Here is a 21,064-nt window from a genome sequence, read left to right as displayed (position 1 = left end):
GAGCATCAGCCTGGTAATCGAAAAGTTCCCGGTTTGTTGCTTGGTCAGGCCAAATTGGTGTTGTTGTTGTTGTTGTTTCCTTGAGCAAGAAACTTGCTCCAGTCTACCCAGCTGTTTAAATGGGGACCTGCCCAGGTAAAAAAAATTGCAAGATTTGACAAAATCATCCAAGATCTTGCAAGGTCACAATACATCTTGCAAGATTGGTGCTTTTACGTGCACACCAAAAATCTTGCAAAAGTGGGCAAGAATTTTACAAGAATTGTGCAAGTAAATGACCTTTTTACTTGCACAGGTGCAAGAATTGGCAAGATTTGTGCAAGATTGGCAAGACTCTTGCAAGTTATTTTTTTAAACCTGGGTACATGGTGGCCTGGTGTCAACTGGGAAAGCAGCCCACCCAGCTGTAACATCAATGGGTACCTGATGTTTAGTGGGGAAGCAAATTCCCAACTGTCCTTATCTTGCTTAACTATGTTGGAGTCATTGTGGAACTTCAGGTTCTGTGACCTCTCTCTGTGAGACTTGGACAGTCCTTCTGTGGGTTATTAAGCCTACCCTAGCAGGATTTGCTTGCACAAGGCTCAAACACCTGTTGAGTGGTGCACAGGCATCCCAGTGCTGGTTTGTTGGGTGGCAATAGCTGTGTTGTGCATGGCTGCCATAGGCTTTGCTTTGATTGTGTGGGTGTGTTGTGTGTGTGCGCGTGCGTACATGCGTTCGTGCGTGCATGTGGTGTGTGTGTGTGTGTGTGTGTGTGTGTGTGTGTGTGTGTGTGTGTGTGTGTGTGCAAACTGGTAGTCATTTCAATGCACCACTGTAACAACAAATTATGGCCATAGAATTGCTCTTTATTTCTATACTCCATGCTAATAACTTTGTGAATGAAACTAAGAATTCCACCTCTTGAGATGCTAAAAGCAAAGGTCTGTAGGGTCCAAAACCAAATTTCTCCTTATCATGTGCGTTCACTTTGAATGATAAAAGCATTATCATCACATTGAGGTGGTTGTACAGTTATCTTTGATGCTCTTTATGTGAAACTTTGAAGTGAATTGCATGTGGTCAAATGTATTAAAATGAAGCATCAGAATTTTATTTCTTTGTGTCCTTTTGCTTCATTGCACACAGGATGTACAGGTAAGTACAGACAAAAAAGTCAGTGAGTATCTATTACAGTTGTGGATACAGGGGGTTGCAATACTAAACATCCACTGAAAAGAGTTTGCACGTGAAAAATCAGTTTATGTGGTGGTTGATATACTACAGTACATACATAGCTTGCAGACTAACAGTAAAGTGTTGTGTTTGCCATATGTTAAACAACATAGTTGACTTTTAATGGCACTCTGGCAATGCCATTAGAGTTTGGAGGCCTAGGTGCCAAACTATCATTAGCTCATATATAATTTGTACATACAATCATCAAATTAATGTAAGGATGAAGCTAGCTAAGCTACGATCTCTCCACTTTTCAAGACTGTGAGATACTAGTCTAACACTGCACTCATGTTGCACCTCACAATATAGCTAGCATTTTATAGCTCTTTATCAACATAAACAACTAAAATGCACCATGCATTCCTTCAAACTGTGGATTTCTTTCCACAAGAGATGTTTTGGAATAGCTGAGTATACATTGTCATTCCTTTATCAACTTCAGAATAAAACAGTAAGATCTAATCAGTTTAGCTGAGTACATGTTTGTTAACTTTTTGGTAAAATAAAATTATTATGACTGGTGAACCCACGCATACTGCATCAAAAGAAAGAAATGGCACCATGCACTCCAGTTATCAATTATCATCTGAAAAGTGAAGTATCCATTATGCTTCGTTGTCAGTTATGTTCAACCCGTTACACAGCATTACGAATCAAGAACTGTTTGAAAAGCACCTCTGTAATCAAAGTAGTCACAATGAAAAATACGAACAATTTCCATTATGAAGGGAAGCCATCACACGCTACCGCCAAATTGACACCTTTCATTGTCAGCAAAGATGAATGGGACACAAAGGAGGACACTGGTAGGTCCATGAAGAATACATGGTATGTACTGCGGTGTGCAAAAAGGCATATGTCTGGCTGAAGTGATGTTGAACAGGCCTGTAGCTTTAGCCGTTATTGAGTTACACTTTTCTGAAGGCATCAGTCAGTCAGTCAGTCACTAGAAAATTCCGTTTAATAAATTTTTAATAAAAGTTTATAGCAACTTTTTGAAAGCATTTCGGGTCGATCTGAAGGCTTGTTTGGGCCTAACCAATACTGTCATCAGGGAAAAGTGAGGCTGGATTTTGGGTGATTTTTTTCATGGGCCACACCCACACCTTTGTGGTCCCTACTATACAGTACTATCGCACTGCATGATTTAGAACACCTCCATAAATGGACACTGTTTGCCACACCAATAAGCTGGCTTTCCTCTATGTAATACTACTATGGTATATACTTCAATCCTGATGTGATGATACCAATTACTAAGGTTCCACTGTACCACACACTCATAAACTAAACATCAGTAAAAAGGAGTAATGATGTAAAGGAGTGCCATGTCCGATGATTAAAACATCCACTAAAGTATGGATCACCTGATCAATTTACATTCTTAACTTTTATGGTGGTTAACACAATACCAATCAGTTTGGTGCTTAACAAAGTTTTAATTCAAATCAATTAAGCAGTACAGAAATTACCCTCGTTTATATATACCCACAGTTGCTATACTACCACTGGTCCAAGTGGACTAACTTCTATAAGAGTCAGCCATTGAATCATGTGAGAAAATATTTTGGAGAAAAGATCGGTATCTACTTCACCTGGGTTGGTAAGTGAGATCACTAACCATTGTACACATGTGGCTAGAGAATAATATTGATGTACACAGTATTTCAATTAAAGCCATCATACATGTGAATAGTTCAAATGATTGCTTGTGTACTGCTGTGTACAGTCTCAAGGTTTTCCCCTTTATGATGCTACAACTTCTGAGTGAAGCCACTGTACCAAAGCTTTAACTGTTACACAAATGCTTAGTTTTATAGTTGTTACCTGGCAACATGTGTTATGCAGTCTTGAATAACTGTACTACCTGTAGAGCATCGGATAACCAGGATCAAAACTAGCATTAATTTTACTGGCATTTCCATTTTAAAAGTATAATAGATTCTATCCTATTGCTAGTCACTTGTAAGAAATCAACACTTTCCAAGTGGTTTGATGGTTCACAAATCATGTATACAATTCACCATTACTTTCAATGCCCTGTGAAGACCAGCAAAACCTATTAGAAGCTTCCTTTAGCTAACTCATTAATTTTCACTTGATGTTTGAATATGCAAGTCAATAATTCATGATGAAGGTACTAATGGATGATGGAAAATGACTCATTATTCAACACTACAGACTGGGAATCGAGTTCTCATTTGCTAGTGAATACTGTAGCATAGTGAAACTGCATGCTATGAAGTTACTGGGGATGATAGATTGAGTGGGTGATAATCCTTGCATTATACTATGTGTGTTTGTGCAGTTTGATAGCAAATTTTATGTTATTATGGTTTACCTTAATTTGACAGGATTCTACACTGAATGGTTGATGTTTGCTTCTTTTGTTGGCTTTGTTGTCATGTTGTATGGATTCTCCACTATCCCTACCCATCGCAATGCTCTAGCGTAAGTGATTTATCAACAGAGTTGTAGTCATTCCATATACATATGTGTTTGACATGATTACACAAGAAATTTTTATTTACATGTTGTATTATTGTGCACCCATTTTCCAAGTTATTTCCACCAAAATTAATATCCAAATGGGTGACTGAATGGAGAGAAAATTTAAGTGAATTTGCCATGTACAGTTCGAGCCTGTGACAACACTGGGCTGGCACAACTGTTGTAGGTGTTGTGTTATCATTGTAACTGCAGAATACTGGTGGACTTTCAGTACTGATATAAGTTTATCCACTCATAAATCACGGTCCCTTTCTTTTTGTCAATATATGCATGGTGTGACACACCGGCTTTCTTGGCCACACATGCACCGGTAACTGTTGTAATTTTTTTTTCTGTAAACATTTAAATAAATAAATTGTTGTATCATTCACACTATATACGTAATGTCATAAGCCATACTCCATTATAACACAGTGATGATATCTGCAACTCTCCCCGTGAAGAATTCTTCATGTGTCCACTGTGTGATGAGAGGTGTGACTTTTGGTACTATCGGGACACTTGTTCTGCTGCTGGTGCACTGTTCCTGTTTGATAATGGTGGTACAGTTTTCTTTGCTGCCTTCATGGCCCTTTGGGGTAAGTACTCATTACACAAATGTTCTGATTGTTTGTTGTTTATTTTTGCTCTTTGATGAACACGGAATAATTATAATGTCACATCATTGATACTATTATGTAATTTCCCTTCCAGCTGTTTTCTTCCTGGAATTTTGGAAGCGTCGACAGTTTGTACTCCAACATGACTGGGATGTACTGGGATATGAAGACGCAGAGGTATTTATTGTCAAGTAATATTGTGCTATTTAGTGTCCAGGTTTATTCTTCTCTATAAAGCTTACTTGACATAAAAAATGGCTTAACTACCTGGTTTATAGGTGCATTGCCCAACATCTAATTGGAGGACAGAATATGTACATTGTTTTTGCTATCCATATACTGATACGATTTACTTAGGTGATGTATTATTTTAGCAACGCTCTCGACCAGAATTTGAACATGAAATAAAGAGGAAAATCAGGAAACTGGAGTCAGAAGGAAGAGCATTAGATGCTAAAAAGTATAAACAGTTCAACCCTGTTTATGAGGTAAGTACAGCATAGTTGAACTGTGTATATGAGCTACTTGCTAAAATTACTCTTACATGTAGAAAGATGAATTGGTCCAACCGGATACTGAGTATCTTGCAAAGGTTGGAACAGCATTTAGTGTCCTCGTCTCAATGGTAAGACTATGAATTGATGTGTTTTGGTAAGAAGTTTATGTGTATACTTGTTGCACACTTGAGGGTTGTATGTATTATGATTGAGGAAGAGCATGTCTGGTTCAATGTATATTATCACTACTATTACATGCTACCATGTACTACACACTTAAGTTTATCTATGTACATATTAACTCTCTAACCCATTTTAGGTTATGATTGTGATTGCAATAGTGTTTGCAGTGTTGCTGTACCGACTGGCTGTAGCAGGAGCTCTTTATAGAGCAGTGCAGAATGTTAATGGTGGACCATCAGGTGCTGACTTTGTTGTGTTGTTAACTGGATCACTACTCCAACTGGTTGGGATCTTGGTCATGAACAAGGTAGAACACTATTACATTACTATTTGCGTAGCATGGAAAATCATCAAAGGAAGATGCAAGTGTGTTTACCTCCTGGCACCAGACAATTTCCTGGGCTGCCCCATTTAACCTCAAACTATGCTTAGCTCTATAGTGCTTGCTATGTAGTGGAACTCACAGGCGTAGGAAGCAGGGGGGAGGGCTATAGTCCCCCCCCCCCCCCCTCCCCCAATAATTTGGCTAGCCATTTCAAGATAACTCTTAAGTACTCAACAATCTACCTACCACCAATTCAGATTACTATAGAAGGCCATTCCAAATGAGAGTGTAGTTTCCCGTCCTCCGCCCGCATCACGTCTGGGCACCTGCATTGCATGTCATTGTTGTCATTATTTTTCCAAAGCCACTTCCTGTACTGCCTTCTGGAACTTCTCATGGAGCCTTTTATTTTACATTGCTAAAAAACACAATGAAACCTAAAAATGAACGGTTTTGGTTGTTGCTAGCTTGCAAAGAAGCCATTTTCATGATCTTGAAATCCTCTCAAGATCGAGATACTCTAATAGAGCAGTCACATCTTTCGAATGATGATAATAAGCCTCCCGCCCACACCGAATAACGAAAACATCAGGACGGGAAACTACAGTCTTATTTGGAGTGGCCTAATCACCTTTCTAACCAATCAGTAATCCATAAAGTAGTTTTAAAACTATCTACCCGCAGACCCAACTCCTCAGCAACACTTAGAGTGACGATCGTGATAAGCGCCTCTAAAATTAATTTTCGTGTTCAACCATTTTGTTTGTATTGGACATAAACGTAATCTACACAAATAAGTATACACTACTGGCATGATTTTCACTGCTAAAATACACTGAAATTCAGTTTCAGAGCATTAGGCTTAAATTTTTTCTGGGGGGCATACCCCCAGACCCCCTAGTTTAGTAGGCTTTCTCGCATGCTTTGCATATTCAACCATTGACATTTTATCTTTACCGTTGGCTAGCCCCCAACTGTGAGGTGCTAGCTACGCCTATGGAACTGCATGCAGATGTAGGATGTTGACAAATATTGGAACTGTCATATTATCATAGAACACTTCATATACTAGTATTATAAAAAATTGTAAATTAAAAATGAAGTAGGGATCTATGCAACAAAAAGAGTGAAATAAGAGATGAATGATGGTATTACAGCATAGCTCAGTGGGAAAGTCCCTACTTTGGCATTGAGCAAAATAAGCTAACATGCCAAAGTAGGGACTTTCCCACTGAGCTATGCTGTAACACCATCATTCATCTCTTGTTTCACTATTTGATGCATAGATTTTCAATTTTTTTAAAATACTAGTTTGTTTAGGTTTTGTTGTAGCTGAGCCTAGCTAGCTGCAATGTAACTTGTGACTGCTCTATTAGAATATCATACATGACGTGTGCAGCTAGCTAGACCAATAAGGGGTGTCATTTTGTATACTGTCAAATAAACAGCTAGATTGTTAAGAGGTGTGGTCTCCATACTCTATCACTATTAGTCCACCCAGATCTTTACTCGAAGGGCGTGGTCATGAACCTATTGCTAAAATCATGAACTTGCACATATCTAGTCTAATAGTAGCGCCAGGACTGAAGCACTTCTGAAATTTAGCTCTGAAATAATTCTGTGGCGTCTATATAAGTTGCTGAAAGAATGTGTTGATACGGAAAATTAATGCCTCGATATGGTTTCGTTGGATGAAGAAGAAGACAAGTAGTCTGATTAAAGATAAAAGAAAAGACAACACACAGAGGGCCTACACTCGTTGGAACCCCAAAAGGCACATCCCACTGGTGAGTTTGTTAAAATGGTGGCCGTGCACTGCTTCGTTTGGCCTCTAGCCTTGTGACTGTGGTCAGTGAGTGAGGAAGTGAGTAAGGAAGTGAGACTAAAATTCGAGTTTTTGGTGATTTTTTAAAAAGTTCTATATCTGGCTACCTGTAAGTGTTTTGTTATATTTAATGCTAGTACTATTCCGTAAAGGTGATTTTCATCGCATAAAATATGATTTTTAAAGGTGGAATTTTGGGTGGCGCACGAAATTTTCAAGGCGATCCCTACTTAAACGGTACTACCGTACCATTTGATTTTAATAGATCAGTCAAGCTAAAATGCATAATACCATTCTTTTCAGTCTATATATGCTTGCATTATTATTAAGTACAGTAGTACTTAATAAGTAGGGATCGGTAAGAAACCATATGGCTTCTTATTGTACTTTGGGTGAAAAGATCAAAGTGAAAAGTGTACTTTTATTCCATATTGTACACCTGGCTGCACACTTCAAAGCTGGCAGGGTGCTGCATTTATTTCAACTGTGCTGTATTTGCCCAAGTGTGCTATATTTTCGCTTTATCCAATACAGCACTGTTGAAACAGTAAACAAGTTGACCAAAGCATGACCAATGCTAGACACATTATCGCATTCCTTTCACCAAACCACTGTAATGTTATGAAGCCATTCAACAATTATGACGTATCATAAACACCGAGATCAATGCCATGACCTAAATACAAGTGGGCGAATTAACCTGAAAGCCATTCTTATAGCGAATGCAGTTAGCTTAGGAACAGAGCACATGGTGTTATCAACACTACAAAATGACTCCTGTCCACGTTGTAAAACCAGGTGAAACACGATAAGTTAATTCGCTTCCAGTTTCCTTCGTGGTATCATTCCCAGCGCCACACCATGCATGGCTTCTATAAATGCACTCTCACTCGCTAAACATGATAGCAAGCCTCTCTACTAACAAAGTCACAGAGTTACTCATGGGCATTAAGCCAGGCCTCAATCGAGCGGAAAGAAGCAGTTGGCCACTTACTGTCGCTCTCAGCAGCTCAAATCAATTAAAGCTACGTAGCTAGCTAGCTTTATCACGCTGGTGCAGTATGAATAAATGCCTCGAGTAGTTAATCACTGCAATATACACACGGTCTCGAGCTTACACGGATAGGCACTTACCTCTTGCTCCTTGGCGTCACCCCCATGTGCTCTTCGCAGCCACTACTTTAGTGCAATAAACCAGTTAAAGCACTGCCATTGCTCGTGCAATATGGAAAAAAACAGCACTCGGGCATAGTCTCAAACCTAATACAGCACTCGGCTTCACCTCGTGCTGTATTAGTCTCTCGCCCACGCTCTTGTGCTATTTTTTCCATATTGCACTCACGGCGGTGCTTTAACTAGTATATAAATTTTGCATTTTAAAAAAACAGCCTTGCAATACATTTTTCCAGAAAAAAAAACCAGCTGGAATGCATTAGTACAGCTGTAATGATGCAGTACTTTGGTTAAACGCAGTGAATTTTCAATGTACAGTGAATTTAAAAAATTTCAAAATTCACCAGCATTTCATCTGCCTACTTGCCTGCCTGCCGTAAGACACGGTGGCACTAGGTGTATGGCTCCAGAAATTTCAGACAGCCAAGGTAATGATGGCAGATTCACAAATCTGTTGTTTCAATTATGTTTTGTTCACTGCACCATGCTGTTCGCGTTTATCATTCATTGGCTTTCCTTCTTCCCCGAAAGATAATTGATAGTTGCGGCGCACTTTACTGCCTTAACCCATGATTATTGCACATGATTTTAATGAAGTGTTAAATGTGTACTCTTGTAAGACAAATATGAACAGGCATAGTAGTCAAGAAGTCGCTATCTCTAGTTTCTTTATGGTCTTACTAGTTTAGTTTTTAGTGAGGTAATCATGCCTTTGAATGGAATGAAGGAAAAAGCTACAACCAAAAGTACTATGCGGAAAACAAAGAGAAGATAGCTGAGAAAAATAAGAAAAAACAAGGTACTATACGGCCACTACAGCAGTGGCCGTAGCAGGTTTTGCTGATTAGCAGTACAGATCGATATACTCTAATAGAACAGACAGGCAATAATAAAATACTCTAATAGAACAGTCATCAAATGAACCAGTGATTTCTGTCAAAAACACTCTTAGATGCAATCTCAGAGTAGCTATTTGAATTTTGTCCCAGATGGGGGAAATCCAGATCCCTAAAAATCATGCTTAGTTTTCTATACAGCTTTAGCAGTAACCCTATTTAGTGGTAACCTGACTCTAGCCATTACTATGCCTGACCTGCAAATTGCAGCCTCCACCAGCCCTGCAAAATATCATGAACTCTATTCTAATGTTAAAATTTATTGAAAGGATGTGATTATATACAATATAGCTAGCTAGCTAGCTAGACATAAAAAGTTAACAAACTAGTTATTAAAAAAATTAAAATTTTAAAAGAAAGTAGGGATCGATACAATACACATGCTATAAAAAGTAAGGAAACAAGCTTACAACTGAAATGAGAATGATCCATGCAACAAAGGTAAGGAAACAAGTCAAACAAGATTAGATGACTACTTGCTAAAATGAGACACATTTTAATCCCTACTTTTAGCTAATTTGATGGTCTCATTTCAAGATGCTAGTCAAAAGTAGGCATTAAAATGTGTCTCATTCTAGCAAGTAGTCATCTAATCTTGTTTGACTTGTTTCCTTACTTTTGTTGCTTGGATCATTCTCATTTCAGTTGTAAGCTTGTTTCCTTACCATGTGTATTGTATTGATCCCTAAAATTTTAATTTTTTTAATAACTATGATATAACTATATACTGAAGTTGCTAAATGTAGTGGTGCTAGTCATATAGTCTCTTCTGGATGGCTGGACTGCAGCATCTGTTGTACAACAACTACAATAATTGTTTAATATGTATATACATCTATTTGTAGCTTTATGAATACTTTGCTGTGCAGCTTACCAACTGGGGTAAGTAAACCAATCACTGCTTTTAATGTTCACTCTTTCTTTGCAGAATTGCATCGTACCCAGACAGAGTTTGATGACAATTTTATCGCAAAGATGTATGTTTTTCAGTTTGTCAACTTCTATTCTTCCATCTTCTATATAGCCTTCTTTAAAGGAAAGTGAGTTAATGTCTATGCTTTTATTGTAGTATACTGGCTATTAGAGATTAGCATATTTATCTATAAAGCCATAAACAGAGATGAGGGTAATATTGTAATGCTTTGAAGTAATAAAGCATTATAACACATTTCATTCCTTGTGATTAGTGATATCATGCAGTAAGGTAGTACTGTATAGTAGGGAGTCCCCCAAACAAAATGGTGCTCCCAAAATGCTGCCACCAAATATAATTATAGAAATACTTTGTACAGTGAAAAGCACCTCTACAAAAGAGTCTTAGTGCTTCTAACATCACATCTGCCATTAAAAACAAGGAAACCCTTACACAAGACCAAATGTGACCCAAAACTGGTCTTATCGCCCATGTCAGCAGATTCGATTTTTCATCCAGGACACAAAGCTACATGAATAAACTATCTAATTCTACAATAAAAATCAGCTAGACTTGAGTGGTCTGGTTTTGCTGGCTGCTTTTCCCAAGCCCAGTGGCGATCCGTACGTGCAGTGTGGGGCCTTAATGGAGCTCTGGTCAGCCTGGGCAACATCACCCTTCAGTGGCGATCCGTACATGCAGTGTGGGGCCTTAATGGAGCTCTGGTCAGCCTGGCAACATCACCCTTCAGCTGCACCGATTCCATTTGACCATGCCATTGTATTGGTCTAGCACTTATAATGATACCTTAGTGAAAATATGGCAACCGTGTCCATTGAAACGTTACATAGGCCAAGAGGTTCGCTCAAGATACTGTAATAAAACAGTCACCCTGACACAACACAGTCATCTATGATATATTCTATCAAAACAGTCATACATGTGTATCATTGTTATATGCTATAGCAAAAGCTAATTTTAAAAGAGATCCATTCTAGCAATAAAAAGTAGTCTGAAACAAGAGATACAGGTATTACAATATAGCTCTGTGAGAAATCCCTATTTTGGCATTGAACAAAACATGCCAATGTAGGAATTTTCTCACTGAGCTATATTGTAATACCATCATTCATATAATCTTTTTTCATTTCTTTAGGCTGAATCCCTACTTTAAATATACTAGTGTAACTAGTTAGAGCTGCCCAAAAAGTAACTATATTATAGTAGTAATACATTACAATAATTGCTGGGTAACTAGTAACTACAGTATGACAAAAACTGGAATACACTGTAATTTTCTGTACTTTTTCCCTGTGCACACTACAGCCAACTTGCGTGGATTTTAATTCTGTCTACTGTTCTCTGAAATTAATAAGGCTGTGAAATGAACAGAACATAGTTAAAATGAGGTGAAATTGCTACATTGCTTGTAAGTCATTTGGGGTGCACATATTCGTATAGATGCAACTATATGGTAACATGTGTACACATGCATTGAGCTGAGCCCTAAGAAAACAGCTAAAAAGAAAGGCGTATTTTTCTCAAGAGATTTCATCCAACCAGATGATTAGTGGTGACAGTAAAAGTGTCAAGAATAAATGTGTGCAGTTTGACTCCATAACAAGTTTAAAATACTTTTATGGCTTCTTTGGTTGGTCATAAATATTGTGTCAGACATTTTGAATTAAAAGATTTTGTTTTAGCAGGCCAAGCAGTACCATGAAGCCGGGTTGTTAAGTGCATGCGCTTATATTTTTTGAGAAAAGTTTTATAAAAATTACACTATCTGTTAGGCACATACGCCTAATTAATATATAGGTGTGTCTAACATGGAATCACAATGTTGTAATAGAGTAGTTCGTGGTCACTACAACAGTGTATAAGGATATTTCACTCCATTTCAGGGTGAAATCCTTTGTGATGAACAAGAATATTGCAATCCAGAAGGTTGATTTGCTGTATACATAGTGAAGGTAGACCTCAAGAGGGACGTAAGTGCTTGAGGAGACGTTAATTTTCCAGTATTTCCGGCGTTTCTTCCCGTGTGTAGCTTTGCCTCATGTTTAGCCTTGCATTGGGCCTCGTGCGCTTATCAGCCATGGTTAATCACAAGAAATGTGTATGCGCTTAACAAATAACATGCACTTAATAGAGACATGTGCTTAACAACCTGACTTTACGGTACTACAACTGAGCCAAATTTCAAGAACTTCTGTAATTCCATCCTTTAGTTATTAAAACATTTTTGAGGGCCCAGTTCAGCGTGTACCTACTATAGTTACTTGGACAGAAAGTAAGGATAAAGGTAATGACTAAATAGTTACTTTTCAAGCAATGGTTCCAACTCTTTTCGCTATATTTTTTTACTCAGGCAGGTGGCAATCATGCAAGACCAATATTGGACATCAGAAAGTCCACAACACTGTCAAAGCTCCTTCATGTATTGCCTGAGAATCAGGACAATCTATATATACAGTATTCTTTTAACATGAAAACATTTCTGCTTACATGAAAGCATACAGACACCCAGACATGCCCAGCTGTGTGCCTATAGTCAGCTGTTGGCCATTGTATTAATGTATACAAAGTATGAATTATGTTAAATGCTATGTACTTGCTTTTCTGGCTATTCAGCTCAAGGTAGATAATTACTGACCAAATTCTCAGGGACCACTGGCTGAATGCATCATATATACAAACCATACAATACACAGAACTACTTAGTAACCATATATCTAAATACTCGCTATAAACTAAGGAGGTCGACTATGTTGTTGTTGTTTACATAACAGTAACCACAATGAAGTTATCAAACAACAAAGTCCAGCTCAAAAAGCAATGGATAACTATTTACAAAGATGTTTACACTCCAAGAACTATTCTATACAGTTTACTTACAGTGCAATCCATTCTACAGCTGGTGTCTTCCCATTTTTACTGTTGCGCATGCGCATGTGCACTCGTGTTTGCCATGTCACGTCCGGGAAAAGCAGCCAACTGTTTACTTTACCTGTCTCTATTGATGTACAACACTTCCTTTGTTATCTTTTCAACTGGAAAAACAATTTAAGGTGCCTATTATGAAAGGTTATACTTTGTTCTGTTACCTAACAAATGCGCACTAGTCCAGGAAGGATTCAGTTATCCCAGAAACGGAAACTCTATTGATATGTCCACTTTAGTACTAGGGCGTCTTGCTATGAAACCTTTACAAGTTATAGTGAAACAAAATTTTATAGTTATGATGCCATGCTGCTGTATGGCAGCAGTGGCCGTTAATGGGTAAAATGGTTTAACATAATGACCATGTAGTTTTCTATTAAACATTCTCCACCAATATTTATATATTTTTAAATTGTGCTCTTGTATTATATAGTTTCACTGGTTATCCTGGAAATTATCAACGTATTGGAGTACTTCGTTTGGATGAGGTATTGTGACTAGATATGTTTAGTTATGTATATAATTTTGTTGTACTACTGTTCACCATGCATACATTATCAACTGTTGACAGTTGTTGGTATGATCATAGTGTGTAGTAGAATAGTTATATAAAGTAATTTGCATAAGTAAGCTATAATCAAGGTTGGCAACAATATACAATAGTGGAAATAATTGGGGCAGTAAGAATTCTAGGAATTACCTTACATGTATAAACTGAGGTCATTCAAATAGTCTCTGTGCACACATGGCCAATTACATACTGTCATTAAGTTGAATAAGAAAAGTTAAAAGCTAAGAAAGTAGTAGCAGATCTCCTGGAAGGAAGCATCCGCATAGATAAACTCAAAAGTCTGAGAATACAAAATAACTGTATTCAGATTCAGTGATGAACATTGGCATACACTTGTGGGTGCCCTATACTACTAATAGGACAACTTGATTTTCATCTCCAAAGAATTACTAGTCAAATTTAAAGTGGTACTGAAGGATGGAATCAGCAACTCTGTTTAGAATATAGTTATTAACTGATAAACAGTTAAATAACTACTTTTAATGCACTTGTACCGCACTTTTGTTTAAGCCTATGGAATATGGCTGAAGCCAGATGGAATCACTGGCAAATTAGAAAAGGAAGGATGATACTGCCTTAGTGAATTTGATTCTGGTTAGAAATATTCCATGGCACCCATCACCCATGCTTCCTACGCTCCTGCTATATTAATTACGTGAATAAGAACATCGTTAGCTAGCTATATAGCTGTGCTCTCTCTCTTTCTCTCATAATTATGTTATTGTTATTAACACTTTACAGTGACCAGCACTGAAGGTCTGACAGCAACATGTGCTGCAGCCTTAGGATTACCTAACCTAATTTCAAGGACTTAGACTTATGTAATTATATCTGGGATTTGCACTGGATTTCTAGTCAACGATATGGTAGCTATTTGATTATTTAATTCACCTAACTTTTTCACTGAAGATTTACCTTATTATATGTGTTATGTACATCAGCGTTGAAACTAGTCTGGCATAGCCAGACCTTTTAAAAAATTATTTTTTAATAAAAGGTCTGGCAACGCCAGACTACGTTGAAACCGGGTCGGGTCATCCGGGTCACATTTTCTCTGGGTCATCCGGGTCTGACCCGGTTTACAATTTATCCGGGTCTGACCCGGATTGGATCACGTGAGAAACGAAATTGTTCGTTTGACGACGTGGAACTTATAAACGCTATCGCGTAGCTCTTTCGTGAGCCACGCCCACTTATCGCATTACCAACATATGCTCAGCCACGCCTATTTGTTAGTAAGTGCAGTATGTAGCACGAAACTGAGGGTATCTATGGTGAGGGGTAGCTATTGTCAGTAGGTTAAGACCTTTTTTTTTTTTTTTTTTGGTCTTCAACCTACAGCTAGGCTGAAGTTGCAATATTTACTCAACACGAATCGAACGCTCAAAATGTAGACTCGTTCGCTCACCCGAGACTAGCCGAAACACGTCTCGGCTTTAATTAATCCGGGTCAATCAGGACACATCCGGGTCTGACCCGGATTGCTATCCGGGTCAGTGGGTCATCCGGGTCAGCAGTAGTGACCCGGTTTCAACGTTGATGTACATGTGGCTATGTTGTTTAGATGATTTTTACTAATTTAAAAAATGTGTTTGATACTGTAGTGCAGTACCTATGGGTGTTTACTGGAGTTGACTATTCAACTTTCTGTTGTGATGTTGGGCAAGCAAACACTGAACAACTTTGTTGAATTAGGAGTACCGTAAGTTTTATAAATAAGCTAATGTTTTTAAGTCACTGACATGAACTATGCATGCACATAGCTCTAGTCTAGCACATCAGAACCATGATGGACATAACAGTGTTTCCAGTTAATTACACCCATTTGTTTTGTTCATATACATGTGGCTTCCACTGTATGACAGTGTGAATACAAAAAAATATCACTCTTTATCAGTCACCGTTGAATCTTAGCAGAAGTATTTTAGTTTTTTAAGAAATCAATTGTATAATTCTTGAAAAATTTTATGCTGTATATACCGTAAGTATTTTCATAAGTCTTGCTGTACATGCAATGGATTTAAACCACATGCTTAGTCTGGCTGCCGGATCCAGCAGCACATTGTAAACATATTTTCAACTTTCTAATTCACAAACATATTATATATATGAAACAGAATAATCCTGCAATCGACTATAATGAGAGTTAGCATTAACGATAACATGAAATGAAGCAATTGATGTGCTGTGTAGTCATGAACCACGGACAATTGATGAGTCCATGTTGCATCCGTTGTACCACCTGTGATGCAGCAAAAAGGAATGTATTGGCCTAAAACAACATCTAACAGTGAAAAAATAAAGTTAGCCATTATTGAGTTACCCTTGCCAGAAGGTATTTGCATGAGTATGCTAATCAGTAGATAATTTCATCAAGATTTGTGTATAAACTATTTAAAAGTTTTGAGTCATTTTAAAGGCATGTTGGGCTTGACTGTACCACCAAGATATTGAGAAGGTATTATGAGGCTGGTTTTTTGTTGATATTTTATGGTGGAAAACCTTTGTGATTCTGTATTACCACTAGCTATTTAAAAAATAAAAATTTAAAGGGAAGTAGAGACCAATAATACACATGCTACAAAAAGTAAGGAAACAAAGATTAGATGGCTATAGCTACTTGCTAAAATAAGACACATTTTATTCCCTACTTTTGACTAGCATCTTGAAATGCGACTATCAAATTAGCCAAAAGTAGAGATTAAAGTGTGTCTCATTTTAGCAAGTAGTCATCTAATCTTGTTTCCTTACTTTTTGTTGCATGTGTATCCTATCGATTCCTACTTCCTTTTTTAAATAGCTAATTTGTTTACTTTTTATGCCCAGCTAGCTAGCTATAGCTCCTGCATAGTACAAATATCACTTAATGATAATTTTTATGCCGGTTAAAAACTTTTTTTCTGTAGTTAGAAGTTTACTCCATAAACCCCCACCATATTCTCACAGATGTATGTATAAACCATGATTAATCATTCCATAATTACTTCCTGTAGCTAATGCAATCTGTACATTGTTTGTTAGAATAAGTGATTAAGTACTGGCATTACATTTGTGGTTTGCAAACATGTTGCCCTCCTATACAATGTGTATCATCAACTCAGGCTATTACCACAAATTTTAGTTTTGAGGCCAATACGTACACCACTCTCATTAATTTCTTAATTTTGTTTTAGGTATACAAAACGTTTGATAGCCTGGTGGAAACGCAAAGAAGAAACGGAAGAAGATGTATTTACACGATGGGAGAAAGATTTTGAGCTACCACCTCTGTCACGAAACGGTCTATTTGAGGAATATCTGGAACTGGGTGAGTTATTAAGAGATGCATATATACAAGAATCTTGTGGTTGTGTTATGGATTTGCAAATTGATAACAAATACTTTAAACTTTGACACTTTTAAATTTGAAAATTGGTCAAATTTTGAAAATTGGTCAAAAATTTCTACTTTGATTGTCCCAGGCACTGATGTACATTAAGTAATTTAAGCTGAATTGTCATAAGCAATGGATAGTTGTAAACCACATATAATATTGCAGTCAAAAATGCAATCGACTGCACAAATTCCGTACTTAACTATAAGCCATCAAATCAATAATTAGTTGGTTACTCATAAAATATAAACCTTTAAGTTTATATGCAATGCTCGTTTTCTAGTAATTCAGTTTGGTTTCATCACCATCTTTGTTGCTGCATTCCCACTGGCTCCATTGTTTGCCTGGCTAAACAACATCATTGAGATAAGACTGGATGCCTTCAAGTTTGTTAGTGTGCTGCAACGTCCAATTGCTGAACGTGCTCAGGATATTGGTACGTAGGTTCACTGTTTATCCAGACTGTATTAAATATCATCCAATTGTTGAATGACATGTCATATGTAACTTACCTTTGTGCAGGTGCTTGGTATGCCATTCTTGACATTATTGCTAGATTGTCAGTAGTCACAAATGTAAGTATTTCTACACATTATTGCATAATTCTTGCAGTCTTAAGTGCATGACTCTGAAGTAGATTCTTTAAATGCTCTAATTTCAAACTTATCTTGTTATTTTTAGGCTTTCCTTATTGCAGTCACTGCTCAGTTTATTCCTCTACAAGTCTACTCATACCGTGACCCTGCCCCTGACCTCAGGAGGAATTCCCCAGCCTGGAGGAATGACAATCTACAAAAAAGTCTTGGAGGATATGTGGCATACTCCATAACTCCATTTCCAATTGAAGCATTGTTAAACGACAGCAACAACCCATTCCCACTGCCAACTGCAATTGCTTTGAATTTTTATTTTAATAACTCTGATGATCCATCTGACTTTTACTATCAGCCATATCATACTGATTATACCTGCTTCTTGGATAGAACTCGATTTCGCATTCCAGCTAATATATCCGACTTTGCCTGTATTGCGGACTGTGACACTGACTCACCAGAGATAAAGCCATATTTCAAAGAAGAATCTTGGAAGAGATTTAGAGCTCAAAATCCTCTTGGACCTGGTGACAGATTTCGCAACAACTATACTGAATGTGTTAATACATCCTATCCTTGCAGGTAAAGTGTTCATACAAAGATGTACACATATAATTTCTATAGCATGTATTTGCTGGTGCATATAACTGCTAACTTTTTATTAGCAATGTAATTCAGGCAACATTAATATATTGTAAAATATAGATGTCTGCATGTTGGCATGCTTATACCATTTCACTTCAAACTCTCCATAATGATGCAAAGATGAATGCAGCTAGATAAACTTTTTGTAATGCCCTGAAATGATCCGGGTGGTCTGGTACATAGCTATTACTGTCTGTATCTCAGAAATGTCCGTAACTAAGAATAACATACTATTATGCTAAAGTGACTAAAGAATGTGTTAGTTTGAAATTAACATGTATCCTCTGCGGGAGGTCTTGCTACCCCATATCTACATAACTGTTGTGCTAGTTACTGCCTCACCACAGCATGGGGCCACTGTTGCTATGGCTTGCTGCCACTGTTGCTATGGCTTGCTGCTACTGTTGCTATGGTTTACTCCCTCTGTTGCTATGGCTTGCTGTCACTGTTGCTATGGCTTGTTGCTACTGTTTCTATGGTGTGCTGCCGCCATCTCTGGCCTGCTGCCCTTTCTCACTCCACTGCTCCCTGGCTTGCTGCCACTGCTTTCTGGCTTAGTGCCATGGTTGTCTTGGCTTGCTGCTACACTGTCATAGTTCACTGCCACTGCTATCTTGGTGCAAGTAGTGTTGTTGTTGCTATCAGCTAGTGCTATGCAGTTTAGTGGGTAGAAGGGAAGTCACTACAGAGCATTCACGGTCACTCCACTAGCTGTAAAAAATGCATTATCACCTAGCAACCAAGTGGTAACTTTATTAGTAGAATAAACAAGCCACCAAACAAGTAAACAGCCACCTTTAGGCTCCCTCCTTGTGCTTTTATCTAAACCAAACTTCATTATGGGCTGTCCAGACAATGGAGGTGCCCGGATAATAGAGGTCCAAATAAGAGAGGTTCCACTGTATTATTGCTGTATTTTTAAAACACAATTACATAATTTAGTCCGTGATTAAATGTCATATCAACATAATGAATTTTGATAAATTTTGTGCATGGTGATGTCATAATGATGAATCATAATGCAAAATTTAAGCTGCTTTTTCAGATTAGTATAGGTAATCACATACATTTGAGTGCAATTAGGGAATGATTGTATGAGTAACAGTCAAAATTGCACGAGGCGAAGCCGAGTGCAAGTTTGGCTGTTATGAGTACAATTATTCCGTTATTGCACAAAAATGTGAGTGATTGCCTACTAATCACATAGTGACCACCCTTCATGGTTTGTAGTACACATTTATCCAGGCCTATGTGGCCATTAACTTCTACCAGGTGATTGCATCATCCTTCTTTGTATTACATCATCCTTCTTTGTATTACATCATTTGTTGTTGTACTTAAAAGGCTTCACATGTCAGTAATTCTGATTGGCTACTCAAAATGTATACATATGTTGCACTTAAAGGCTTCTATTATCAGCTTATTTGATTGGCTATTCATCATATCACTTTCTTGTTGCACTTAAAAGTCTTCTGCTATTCTGCTATTTTATTGGCTACTTTACAGTGCAATTACAGAAACAAGGCTATGCGATTTGGGATTATAGTGTGTTCACTGAGCTGAATCCTCAAAAACATTTAATAACTCATGGATGCAATTACACAAGATCTTGAAATTTGGCTCATTTGTAGTACTGCTTGACCCGCTAAAAATATTTCAAATCTTGTTGACATAATATTTACGGCCAATCAAAATTTTCACAATGCATTTCCTACAGGGAAGCCATATAATTACACTGTCCATTACAGCCCTTTCCTGAACTTGTAATGCAGCCAAACCGTACGTGTCTGTTGTTGACACCTTTGCTGTTACCAATAATCATCTGGTTGGCTGAAATGTTAACTCTTTTGAGAAAAAAAATCCACTTTTAATTTTTAGCTGTTTTTCAGGATTCAGCTCAACGTGAACATACTATAATTGCACTCCTACTATTGAGACTAATGTATGGCACTATGTGATTAAAGAAATAATCCAACAACTGAATGTATTACAATATAATACTCTCAATAGCACCTTGACATATCATTTTGAAATACGTCAAATGATTAGCCAATAGAATCAGTATTACACTTGTTTGTCAAGGTCCCTTGACAAAATCTGTAATACTAATTTGATTGGCTAAAATAGTGTGGTGTGTTTCTATTAGAAGTAAATGTCCGACTTGACAACTAATGTTACCGTAGTGATAGATGCCCCATGGCATAGCAACAATATGGTTACTTAGCAATGGTTGCTAAGTAACCGTTGCAAAGGTAAATGTCATTTAATACCATAGCAATGGTTGCTACGTGTAATAGGTCTTTTGAAGTGGTTTTCTGTTGCCTAGTAGCAGTTGCTATGGTTGTCAGATTAATTTGCAATAAGACAGATGGCTATGGTATTCAGGATTAATAGTTCTCGCATTGTAAACAGGAAGGAAATAGTGCTCGGCTTCACCTCACACTATTTTACTTCTTCCTGTTTACAATGCTCACACTATTAATCCCGAATACCACAGCCATCCATCCTATTACATATACTAAATATTTGGATTTTACTTGTACCATCACTTACGTACATAATTATATGAAACGCCCTCATGCTCACGCGTATATATCAGGCAAAGCACAAGTGCCCGTGGTATAACTAATATGTGCCATGTGGCACCTACACATGTGAGAAACTGCTGACATGCTTCACGAGTGTATTTATATTGGGATTTGTGAATTTCGATAGTGGATTCTGGAAACAACATAAGAATAACGACAAGGAGTTGCTGTGCTAAGAGTTCAGACATACGCGCAATGACATGAGTAT

The 21,064-nt window shown here is 37.6% G+C and overlaps 1 protein-coding gene across 1 annotated transcript in view; it reads left to right on the top strand.

Moving 5' to 3' along the window:
- The window catches only part of LOC136261993 (anoctamin-7-like), a 35,504-nt gene that overhangs the window by 3,879 nt on the left and 10,561 nt on the right, over positions 1–21,064 (top strand). The window contains exons 8-22 of the mRNA XM_066056111.1: positions 2,716–2,824; positions 3,576–3,672; positions 4,147–4,310; positions 4,426–4,508; positions 4,706–4,819; positions 4,882–4,956; positions 5,148–5,318; positions 10,076–10,112; positions 10,159–10,270; positions 13,520–13,574; positions 15,262–15,359; positions 16,831–16,964; positions 17,314–17,466; positions 17,553–17,605; positions 17,712–18,205. Coding sequence (XP_065912183.1) covers positions 2,716–2,824; positions 3,576–3,672; positions 4,147–4,310; positions 4,426–4,508; positions 4,706–4,819; positions 4,882–4,956; positions 5,148–5,318; positions 10,076–10,112; positions 10,159–10,270; positions 13,520–13,574; positions 15,262–15,359; positions 16,831–16,964; positions 17,314–17,466; positions 17,553–17,605; positions 17,712–18,205 — 1,949 coding nt within the window. The remainder of the gene's footprint in view (positions 1–2,715; positions 2,825–3,575; positions 3,673–4,146; positions 4,311–4,425; positions 4,509–4,705; positions 4,820–4,881; positions 4,957–5,147; positions 5,319–10,075; positions 10,113–10,158; positions 10,271–13,519; positions 13,575–15,261; positions 15,360–16,830; positions 16,965–17,313; positions 17,467–17,552; positions 17,606–17,711; positions 18,206–21,064) is intronic.

The sequence above is a fragment of the Dysidea avara genome, chromosome 7 (assembly GCF_963678975.1).
Source record: "Dysidea avara chromosome 7, odDysAvar1.4, whole genome shotgun sequence".
Lineage (NCBI taxonomy): Eukaryota > Metazoa > Porifera > Demospongiae > Dictyoceratida > Dysideidae > Dysidea > Dysidea avara.
This window is presented reverse-complemented; position numbering and strand designations above follow the sequence as displayed.